A 12,276-nucleotide genomic window follows, 5' to 3' on the forward strand; every position below is an offset into this window, starting at 1 on the left:
CCAATAATCAACTAGGAATTAAAAACAAAGTTCACACAACTAATTTAAAGACAGTTTTCTTATCTAACAGCTTGATTTAATTCCTACCTGGGGTTCCTGGAGGAAATTAAACATTGAAGGAGATAAAGAGGTGGATGTTGTCATGCCAGGTACTGCAAGAGACTTGGGTCTTAGGTTGGAGGTGGGAAAGAGATGGGAACCAAAGTCCTGGTGGTCCTGGAGATGCTTCCTCACCAGCTCTTCACCTCTGAATGCCTGCTTAGAGTGGAGTGGAGTGGACCATTCTTGAAATATAAAAGGCATATTAAACTTATAACATATATCAAAGCTATTTACAATGAATAGGTTCTTTCTGAATAACTCTTTACCTCCAGCTCTGAAACATGTACCCTTGCTCCCAACTTATTTGCGACTGGAGTCCCATCATCTGTAGAAATGGTGATGACACCTGATGATTGGCTGTTACTGATCTGTGTGTTGACAGAGACCTCAGTAGAAACAAGCGGCTGAAAGGTGGAGTTTCTGTTTAGGCCTGTGAAAAAGGTATATCACTGTTAGCACCATTAGTAACATGGTAATATAGTTTTAGTTCATCATCAACAAAGAACAATACTTTGAGCGTACCAAGTTCTTTCTGGACCTGGTTGGGAATACCCATGATGGTGGTTCTCCTGGTCTTCTTCTTGCTCTTATCTTGTCTTTTGATTGGATTCAGGGGCTTGAATGTAGAACCTGTAAGTAAAAAAGCAAAACTTTCACATGTGCACATTTCAGGCTTCAATATTCTTGTCTGATTTTTCGCCGCACATTAAAAACTGAATTGTGAATTCTTTGCTTTGCAGGTTGTGTTGTGCTGTAGAACTGCCAAAGCCCCATCTCATGTTCATGCTAACTGCTAATTGAAATTCTGTTGACTGTCCTTTTTAGTGATTAATTCTGGTCATTATGACAAATGTGGCAGCAAATTTCAGGTATTCCCACAACCAGGGAGAAGGAGCAAGTTTATGCTAATCCTTCCTAAGAATCTAATCTCATATTTGCAGCTCTTTAAGGCTCTACCTAAGCTAGATGTTACCACCAACATGCTAGCATGCCTATAATGATTATCCTAGCATAGTAATGGGATGCAAGTATCCGGTTAAAAATCTTCTACTTTTTGGTGTAGCCCATTAGAGTGACAATTAGTACCAAACAGTATGAATAAAATGGATGGAAATGTCATTAGTTTTTCAAGTAATACATAACAGATTCTGGAAAAATAAAAACAAATTTAAGAAAAATACTTAATGCCTAAATATTCCGAGCTGGCAGCCAGTTTCAGCAGCTTATTCTAAATATGTATGCACATTTTATGATGGCACTCAAGGAAAGGTCAGTGTTTCAACAACATATGTAGGCGCCATGGATATCTATATAGGATTAATGGTAATGTTTCCAGTATGTACTGACATATTTAAGGGAGATGATCAATCTTAGGGCCAGATTGCTGGCATGACTAAAAAAAGTTGTACACTCATTGGACACAAGATTTTGCTCAGTATTGAAATGATAGCATCATGTAGTTGCTGCAGATGTGCCGTGATGCAAATCTCCCACTTCATCATATCCCAGAGGTGCTCTACTGTATTGAAATCTGGTCACTTTAGAGGCTATTTGAGTACAATGAACTCAATTTTATATTAAGGAAATTCATTTTAAATGATTTGTGACATGGAATTTCAACCTCCAGTTGTTGGAAGAAGTGCACATTGTGGTCATAAAGGAATGGACATGGTCAGCAACAATAATCAGCGAGGCTGTGGTACTTAAACAATGATCATTTGGAACTTAGGGGGCAAGAATGTGTGGCAAGAAAATATCCAACACGCCATTATACCACTGCCACCAACCTGAACCACGCTTTCCATGTTATTTATGCCAAATTCTGACATTCCTAATCCTAATATGGCAGCAGAGATTGAGACTTGAACTTCAGAAGATCATATTGACCATGTCTACATGCCTACATGGAATGCTGTCATATGATTGGTTGATTAGATACTTACTTTAACAAGCAGTTGAACAGGTGCACCCAAAAAAGTGGCCAGTAAGAACAGTGCTTAAATACTGGGAGCAGTGAAATATATTATATATAAAGTAAAATATATTAGGCACTTTTCTTCTCTTGATAATTTTTAAGTTTTTTTTTTGTAAATATATGATCTGAATACCAATTAGACTCCCTGCATGCACACACAGAATGGCACGCTTTCCCCTTCAGCTGTGATGTGTAGAGCTGCTGTGATGTCTTTAGATGTTTAGAACTCTTTGAGTTACAGAAAAAAAATCTTCAGCTGTGCATAAGAGTATGTTAGTATGAGTGTGTGTCTGTGTATCGAGTTCCTCCTCCTTTGATTTCACACCATAACTGCAGAGGCACCAAGTAGCTGGAATGAGACGTGCATGCTAAATAAGTACCCACCTATGATTCACCATAAAGCAGTAAATTCAGGAACAAAGCTCAAACTGCTCTCATGGGCACTATGATTAGCTCCTATTCCTCTAAGATGAAGGCAATACATATCCCTCCTTTCCAAGTTCTACACACACAAGCAGAGCTGTTTCTTGCCTTGGCGGGTAAGTGCAGGTCTAGTCATCGCAGCAAAGGTTACTGTGCTATCAGTATTCCCAGAGTTGTCTCTTGACTCTGGAGATGCATCTCCATCCTTGGAATTGATATCCTCCAGATGAAGAGTGTCTGTGGACTGCAGGGATACACACATACCGACACACATAGAGGTGTGTAGTTAGGTAGCTGTCTTTGCTTTGAGGAATAACGAGTAAAATGATCCACAGAGCTTTTAGGGCACTTACAGCAATGCTTTCACTGTCAGGAAAGTTCCCTCCATTCTTGTGTTCTGAGAGATCCAAACAGACAAGTTTGAAAAAACTGAAGCTCCATATACAATCACTCTTATATAGACATGCAATCATTTATGTAACCATAGATTTAAAAAAAAAAAAAAGTGGGATATACAAAAATCTTCAGTTTAAGACCTAACAAAATGTTATGTTATGTCATATTGATATCAAGAATCAAATGAATGTGCCTTACCTTCCTGCTGTTGTATCTTGAGTCCCTCTTGAGCTTCAGTGTGCAGGTCTTCCAAGTACTGAGGCCTGCTACCCTCAATGAAAACATTCTCCTGGTAGTGCCGCGAGGCTGTATAATGGACTGTCAGCCTCTTCTGGTCTTCATTCACCTTGGGACCAGCTGTTGATATAATAAGAAAAAATAGTAAAGGTCAAATCTATTTGGTATTTTATACCTTTAAATGCCTGAAATTCACCAAAAAGAATGGTCTTAATTTTGTAACGTGCACTGAAACGTCCAGGTATATTATAAAAAACAATTTCTGCACTCCAACCATGTCTTGCAACAACTGTGATGTCTACCCATCACTGTCCTGCTCAAGGGCAAGGTCAATGGGATGGCACAGCTAACAACAAAGACACAAAACCACCGGTTTATGCCTGTTAGAGCAGGGGCAACACACTCACAGAACTGGAGTTATATCGAGTTTATATCAATTTGTTTTGGAACCCTATTGTGTGACAGAACCTTTATTCACACATATTGTAACATCAGAACTACTAATTTTGGCAACAGCATTTATCCAGAATTATTCAGAATTAAAACAATAGTGAGACATCAACTCTTTGCACTATCCCAATGAAAGCAGTGGTGTTAGCATAAATACAGACATTTATCAACTTGACAGAGAACTTGCTTCACTTCCACCTGATAAGAATGTGCGTTTGTCAGCGCACCTTTAATGCAGCGCTCTTATTAAGTCTCCTCATCCAAGTTTGGCGTGCAGACATCCCAGTCTGGCCAGGCCCTCGGCAGTAAACTATGGCCTGGCTAATCTCCTGCAGTATCTTGCTTCCTTGTAAACCCCGCAGGGATTACTGCCGATAATCTGTCCTCATGCAAGGATGCTGCAAGAAACCCTGCTGAAATATTAACTACAACACACATACCTCTTACTGATCAAATAAACAGACTATTACAAAAACAGGACTCCTGTGTGGGAACTGGACCAAGCTCTGTCTCTCTGCAGGACTGCTTTGCACGACATCAAATGACAGCTAAGGAGCTGATCCCAGCTGACACTGGGTAAGAGGCACCCTGGACAGGTTGCCAGTCCATCACAAGGCAAACAAAAAGAGAGAAAAGCAATAATACAAACCTTTAGCTAACGTAGAATCAACTGACCAAACATTCATGTCTTTGGCATGTGGGATAAAATTGGGGATTCTTGCCTTCTTGTGTAAACCACAGTGATGGCAGCTACATCACAGTGCTACATCTAGGATTCTGAACCACAAATTCATGAAAATCTGCACAACTGTGTATGAACTGGGAAGTCATTTCCATGGGAAATCAGTCATGCAAATTGGCTAAAATCTTAGCTGAGCAAGGGTCAGCGTGAGTTGTTCCTTTTCCTTCCTTTATCGCTCCCACTGGTTCCCAGTTAGGATGGACTACACTCAGTTTAGTCTATAAACTTCCACTTGACAACTGTGAGCATCTCATGACAATTACTCAAATATGTAACACTTTAACCAGTAGCAACAAATAACCGAAGAAGCAGCCCTCCCTGATACTCTGCCAGACCCCTGCAGGAGGTTTAGGGATTTGGGTTGATTAATACGATTCCCCCCCAAAAAGTCAGCAAAGAGCTTTATCTCATTAGACAGGACCTCCAAATTACCTTCAACACTAATTCTTACACATCGGTGTGTTTGTGTTTGTGAACTGTTGAGGTAGATGTCAGTTAAAATGAAAAAACAGTACTTGCTTTTAAGGTATATTTAGTATGATAAAAAGCTTGGTTAAACAATCAATCACAGCAAAGTTAAAGAGATTTACTGCAGCCTCCACGTGAGTCGGCACTCACCCTTTTTCTTGAAGATGGACAGCAGAGAGTGGATGCTCTTCCTCAAGTAAACAACCATGCCTACACCAGTGCCATAACAAAACCCACACTCAAAACGCCAGAGCAAAGCAAAACAGAGTCTAACAAGTCGTCCTTCTGTCAATTTGACCTGCGATTGAGATCCGCATGCCTCGACTGAGGAGGCAGAGCTCGACAGCAGTGATCGCAGGTGCTTCTGCAGAGACTTGGAGGGACTTGGGAAGGACAAGCGCACAATGAGATCTGCTTTCAGCCCAGCTGCCTTATCCCCGAGTCTGATACCCTCCTCCCTTCCCCCGCTGCTCTTTCTCTCTCATGTCTGTTTTGCTCACACAGGCTCCCTCCATTGCTATTCCCTCCCCATTGTCAAATGATGAACCCCTCCCGCCAGCAAGACGGCTGTCAAAGTTTGGCTTTCAGGAGGCGACCAGCCCCCCACTTCACTCAGTATAGACAGACACGTGTGGAGCTTTGTGCACACACTCCACCAGTGCAAACCCAGTTAAAGCTTCCTTATGCTAATTAAAACAAAGCTACCCATGAAAAATGTTCCAATATAAGAGAGCTAATTTCTGCATATTCTACCATAGATTCTAAAACTACCCGCTTGGTCACTGATATAATCTGAAGTTGTGGAGCTTCTACATCCCTACTGGAAGCCTTCAGCAGTATGCATGTGTCTGACACTGTGTCTCATTATCTAAGGGCTACAGGGGCTGCATTTGACAGTGAAGGTTGTGTCCTCACGATGAAAAGCTATGCCGTTCCAGTTTTATTCTCTTATGTCTCCCTCCATCACTTTTTTCCCAGTACCCTCACTCCCCTGCCTGTCTCTGCCAATCTCAACTCCTTTACATCTTTCTATAGTTCTTCCTTCTTCCTGCCTGCCCCTTTAGCCTTATATCTAACAAAGGTCTAATTTGAGTTATAAATAGCTGACAGCGCCTCAGTTCATCATCTGTCTGCGGATGAGTTCCTGCTAATGTTTCCTGACAAACTGCAGAGGGTATGAAATATAACACGGCTTCAGGACAACTCAGTTAATGTGGATTCGGTGCCAAACAAACGATCAGTACTGCATCCCGGGATTGCTTTCCTGCTGGTGAAGATGCAGCACTTTGATTCTCTTGCCCCCTGAATGGGTGTTTTTCTACAATAACAGGGTCACAGCAGGGGGCTACAGCTGGCTTGCACCAGCTGGAGGGTAGTAATGCAATTACCTTCAATCATTCACTTGCTATCCCTCCACATACAGGAATCCTGGCACTGGTAAAATAAAAGTGGAGCTTCTCCCGTAAAGAAATCTGCACCCCAGTGCCCCAGGGTCAGACTGCCCAGCCCGGGGTGCTGGCAGTGGTTCAACCTCAGTGTGGTGAGCCCAGGCTGGAATATACAGAGGCGTTCAGGAGCTTTAGACCTGGGAGCCGTGCCAGAGGATTAACTCTGCCACCAGATTAACCTGTCCATCTCCTCACCTCATGCTCCCACTTGCCTCACCTTTGTCATCTCTCTGTCTTACCCATTTATGCCATATCACACTTTGCACCACATCTTTGCTCTGCATCTCATCTTCAAGTGTCTGGATGACATCGCCAGGCAACTAATTCAGTCTCATCACTGTCTAATCCATATTAATATCTTACCAATATGAGACAAGAGAGAGCTTACGGGCATGAGAAAGGAGCTTTGTTGCAAGTCGCAAACGTTCCTTTTCTTCAGATATAAATCCCCTGCACACCCACTCCCCTCACCACAGACCTTTACTACATGCCAGTTTTGGGGGTCCCTGGCCCAACATATGCACCCTCCCCCCTCTTGTTAACTAAGACCCCTCATATCAATATTCATTAGAATGCCTAAAGAGACACCATCTGGTCCTGGTGGAGAGGGCAGAGGGGAGCGAGGGCCTTTAGTACACACAACAAACCATTCCACTGCATAAGCTAAACAAAACAGAAACTAACGGACACTAAAGCCTTTCTAACGCAGGTTTCCAAATCAGTTCAAGGTGTCAGGTCAAAAGATGGAAAAAAAAAGCCAAATATTTACTTGTAAAGTGCTACGTAGCCTACTTCCTTCAGCACTTTTAAATCAACTGGTGTGCCTTTTAGGGGACAATCAGAGGTTGTTTTACAGCCTTGTCTTTGTGAGTCTAAAGATAATATCATAAATCACCAGTGCCAGACTGTTGGGCTTGTTTGCAGGTCAAATAGTCTGTGAAAGAATAATCAGAGCTCAGACAGCCAACAAAACCTGCTTGTTAAAAGGTCACAGGCACAAAAATACAGCCCATGCTTCATTAGCAACAGTCACATTTAAAATAACGATAATGACTTGGGATGTTATTTTCCTTTAGCCTTCTGATTTGCATCTTGTATCAGAGCTCCAGCCAGGTGTGTGATCTGCTGAAAAGGTAAAGTGTGTGCAGTTTGGAAGAAAAATGTCTATTTGTTTATTTGAACATCCCATTTTTTAAAACTCATATATTTAAATTCAATATTTTATGGTTTTTAAGATCTCTTCTCACACTCATTTGTCATAATAAACCTTCCTATAGGGTTGTTATTTACAGATGTTTGACCGCTGATCAAATAAAACCACACATTCAAAGTTTCTCTGTGTAACCACGTGAAGCATTTTTCATGTGTCTTGATGCATGCTCAATCATTCAGGTAAAGAAATCCCAAAAAGTTGATTCAGCTTTTTTATGTATTTAACACAAAATACATGAATACATTGTTAATTTAAATTGGAAATGAATAATATTAATCAGTGAGCTTAGAAACAGTACTGACCACTAACATCAACAAACAATTCCAACACAAACTCCAAAGTGGCAGAAACACTGAATTACAATATGTCTTTAAATAACATTTAACTACTGATAACATTATCAGGGAAGGAAACTAAGTTGGGCAGTTAGCTGCTACATTAGCAGCTTTGTTTAGTGATGTAACAACTGATTGTTTAAGAGGAAAACAATTATTAGTTCTAGTCCTGGCCAATATTATTTTCTTTTTTATCCTAGAAGTGCACAAGGCTTTCAAACTACACAGGGTTTTAGGTCGGGAACAAAATAAATAATAAATACTGACTCCTTCAATTCCCAAACTATCATTAGAGCCTCTATTTTCATAGATATTGTGTGTAAAATCTATAATCTGAGCAGATAGATTAGTCCTAATCACAATTAAATGAAATGCATGTGTATTACAACTGTAGCGCATCTTTAAATCCAAACTAATGAGATTAATTAACTCTACTCTTTATCCAAAGTCGCCCGTTTGTAATAAAAAAAATCACTTCAAATATGAAAATAAACAAAACAGACAATACATTATTAAAAACTTCGAAACTGACCTACTTTACAACCTGCAAGCATAACAATGTTACTATACACAGCTACCTTATCTCTCAGAGCAGCACACAGACATAAGCTTTTTATGGTTTCTGGTAAACATGTAACACACCCATATAGCGTCTTGCTCCACTAGAGAGTGCTATATCAGCTCTGATTCTGCTTGGACTGCAAGTATGAGACTGCAAAAAAAGCAGGTCATTCGATGAGGATGTTTACAGCAGATACACATGGCCACTTTGCATTGATAGTGGCAAAAGAAAAGCAGCTGAATATAAAATATGACTCCCAGTGAGCTGACCAAGCCCAAACATGGATGCTAACACACAGAAATAAACACCCTTGATGGAAAATTTTACAATTTCATAGTGGTTCATCACACATCCTCGGCTCACCCTCTCATTTGCTGCACACCGCAGAAATGAGGAGAAGAGAACAACACAGAGAAAAAGGGAGAGACTAAGGAGTGATAGCTGTATTGCTTTTGTCACAACCTCAAAATCCGTATCAGGTGAGCACATGGGCCACTGGACCACAACGAGGTACAGGGTTTCCACTTCATGCCTGGCTGGGTTTCAAAACTGCTTTTGTTTATTACTGGGTGTATGGTTCACTACATTAACACTGGGCTCATTAGAAAAAAAGAGGGGGGGACACCAGGTGACAGTGGCATGTAGAAGTAATGTTTTCCACTGGTTGTGTGTGGCTTTACAAGGCACTTTACATTGTAACGTTAAGACCTTCCAATATTAGAAAGATAATCCCAGTAATCAGAGGACCCCCTATGAGCAAGGACTTGGTGAAAGTGGGAAGGAAAAAAATCCTTTTTAACAGGAAGAAACCTCCTGCAGGACCAGGCTCAATGTACGCGCAAGTAAGTGCTTTTAGCCAAAAATCAGATCTGAGTCTCTAAATGCTTTCTTTCAGGCATTTTTTTGCACTCATGGCTCTGTATGATGTCAGCACAGAAGCCCCACCCACTTTCTGTTTAAAACTTCTGTTTAACAAAAAGTAACCAATTAGAAGACAGCTAGCTCAAAGGGTGGAGCAATGGACTTAAAAATGGATTGTTTTAGACAGTGAATTAACTAAGGAGCCGCTCCAAAGTCCAGTCCAGGATAAATAAGGATGACTCTGAAATGTGAATGACACAAAGCTATGCTAGCAGAGAACAACAACAAGAACACGAGGCTCAAAATGATCATGATAGGCTCCCTTTGAGGTACAGATACAAAACATTCATGTTTTAGCAGTAGATTGTAGCAGAGATAATCAAGCTGGAGTAAACAGAGCTTTCGTTGGAGTCTATTTTCAGTCAGATAAACATACGTTTGCTGAAGTAGTAAATATTTACAGCAGCACAGTGGTGTGTGACATATAAACTACATAGAGCCCAGCATCCAGCCAGTGGATCTGTATTTTTTCAATAAATAGTCTGTGGACAAAAACTGAACTCTATACCACAGAGTAACACAATCAGGACTTTAAATGACACCTGCCTTGTCTTATGATTCAGCGTTTAGTGATTATCAGCAGATAGAAAGTGTAAGGTTTGCAGTCGACTGAGTCTTCTAAGGTTGATCTTTCCATCCCTGTACACACAAATGAAGCTGCCACAGTACAGGAAGAGAGGGTTAAAGTGTGACCAGCAATAAACCTCCAATCACCCCAACACAGGAGCACACACACACAGGTGTCATTATTCAAGCTGGCTGCTACACTCCTGATTTGTATTCAGTGGTTGTTGTAGTGGACTTGAGTTATGAGCTCCCCTCAGCTTTTAGTTGTGCAGTATTTACCAGGGCGAAGGAGAGATGAAGGCTAGCCCGACAGCCCTTACACACATATCTATTGGAATATTTCATGTATGTTGTGATAATGTGTCTGGAAACATTGCATTGTTATATTATGCTCATTTATCACTTTATTTATCTGATTACATTTGACATTCAAAGAGTACGAAAAAAAATGCAAACAGACAAAAACTAAAACCTGTACTAAAAAAATCATGGGGATTGTGCGAAGATGACAGCAGAAGAAAGAAAATAGGACTAAAGGAAGGTAGAGAGGGGCGGAGGAAATGGGAAGAGGGCAGGAGGATATGGAGAGGACATAAATCACCGTGTACGGTAAATGTCGCTACCTATGCATCACCCACATTTCTGATTTCCTCTGGGTGGGAAACAGAGGTGGTGAGCTGAAGAGGGAACATGAAAGGAAGACAGTGGGTTGAATAGATGTGGTGAGGAGGATGAGAAGGGCAAAGGAAACACTGAAGCAAACAAGGATCTGAAGAGTTGTGATCAAAATTATGTCATTGAAAGAGTATGACAGTTTCTAGATCATTTAACTACAGGTTATTTGGTTAGGCACAAACATCAATAATGAGCCCAGGTTTTATGCCAGGCAGGCAAAAACTCCCATTTGTCAGCATCACTGGTGACTCAGCGATATGAAGTAGTTTAACAACTAACTTACAGAAAAACATTTTTACAACCAGGTACCACAATGATTTAGCGCTCTATGAAGAAGAGGTGGGTGATTTTTTTTTTCTGTAACATTTGGATTTTGCTAAGACTAAAAGCTAGCATGTGTACCAACACAGGCAGCACTAACTGATAGCTAGGTTTGCTAGCTATCATTATTTTGGTGATGTTGGTACCTATTCAAGCATTTTTAAAGGAATTATCTGATAAATAATGCCTTGTTGTGTGGTTCTGCCTGCCATAGAAGTTTGGATTTTGGTTTTTGTACATGAAATTCTAGTATTTTATTAGTCTGTAATTTAAAATAGAATAGAATAGAATTCAACTTTATTGTCATTGCACATGCACAGGTACAGGGCAACGAAATGCAGTTTGCATCCATCCAGAAGTGCTTTAGTGATATAGATATATTACAATATATATTAGCAATAATATAGATATGTGAGTATATTACAGAAATGGGTCTATTATGGTATGTTATAATGTACACGGTATGAAGTATGTTGTGAATATTCTATAACTAAAGTATGTACAGGCTATGAACAGGATATAAATATGAAAAAAAAACTATACAGAATATGAAATAAAAACTTTACAGAATCTGAGATATACAGCTATACAGAAATGGGAACTATGCAAGTTGTAAACAGTTGTAGGATTAAAAATTATCGAATGTACAGAATGATTATTTACACAGAGCTATACAGTAGTGCAGTTAAGATAAGTGAGATATAATTCCTACAGAGGCTATATAAAGTGCTAGTGGTTGTGAGTGGTGGTTCAGTCCATGTTATTATTGTGTGTTTGAGGGTACAGTTGTCCATTGTGGGTGTGTGTATGTTCAGTCCATGTGTTAACGTGGGTCAGATGTCAGGAGGCAGAGTTCAGGAGTCTGACAGCTGTGGGGAAGAAGCTGTTCCGGTACCTGGTGGTCTTAGTCCGGAGGCTCCTGTAGCGCCTCCCAGAGGGCAGGAGGGTGAAGAGTCCATGTGATGGGTGACTGGGGTCTTGATGATTTTCCCAGCCCTTTTCAGACACCGCTTCCTGTAGATGTCTTTTATGGCAGGAAGTGGTGCTCCGGCGATGCGCTGGGCAGTTTTCACGACCCTCTGCAACGCCTTCCGGTCCGAGGCAGAGCAGTTCCCGTACCAGACTGTTATACAGTTGGTCAGGATGCTCTCGATGGTGCAACGATAGAAGTTCACCAGGATGTCTGAGGACAGGTGGTTCTTCCTCAGAGTCCTCAAGAAGAAGAGGCGCTGGTGAGCCTTCTTGACCAGCTTGGAGCAGTTGGTCGTCCAGGTGAGATCCTCGGAGATGTGGACTCCCAGGAACTTGAAGCTGCTCACACGCTCCACAGCCGTCCCCTTAATGTGGATGGGTGGATGTGGGTCAGCATTCCTCCTGTAGTCCACGATGAGCTCCTTGGTCTTCTCGGTGTTAAGCAGCAGGTTGTTTATTTAGCGCTAAT

The 12,276-nt window shown here is 41.0% G+C and overlaps 1 protein-coding gene across 5 annotated transcripts in view; it reads right to left on the minus strand.

The window, feature by feature from the left end:
* Window positions 1-12,276, minus strand: part of kiaa1522 (KIAA1522 ortholog) — a 40,060-nt gene that overhangs the window by 4,082 nt on the left and 23,702 nt on the right. For 3 of the 5 annotated variants that reach the window (XM_014339592.2, XM_005940879.3, XM_005940881.3), the window contains 6 exons: window positions 3,095-3,253; window positions 2,854-2,897; window positions 2,609-2,744; window positions 625-732; window positions 369-532; window positions 88-258 (listed from right to left, as the gene is read on the minus strand). In XM_014339592.2, coding sequence (XP_014195078.1) covers window positions 88-258; window positions 369-532; window positions 625-732; window positions 2,609-2,744; window positions 2,854-2,897; window positions 3,095-3,253 — 782 coding nt within the window. Of the gene's footprint in view, window positions 1-87; window positions 259-368; window positions 533-624; window positions 733-2,608; window positions 2,745-2,853; window positions 2,898-3,094; window positions 3,254-4,943; window positions 11,153-12,276 lie in introns of those variants that run through there. The other 2 variants (XM_005940882.3, XM_005940880.3) reach the window with 2 other exon arrangements.

This window comes from Haplochromis burtoni, unplaced genomic scaffold (assembly GCF_018398535.1).
Source record: "Haplochromis burtoni strain Fernald_Lab_line unplaced genomic scaffold, NCSU_Asbu1 Contig_297, whole genome shotgun sequence".
Lineage (NCBI taxonomy): Eukaryota > Metazoa > Chordata > Actinopteri > Cichliformes > Cichlidae > Haplochromis > Haplochromis burtoni.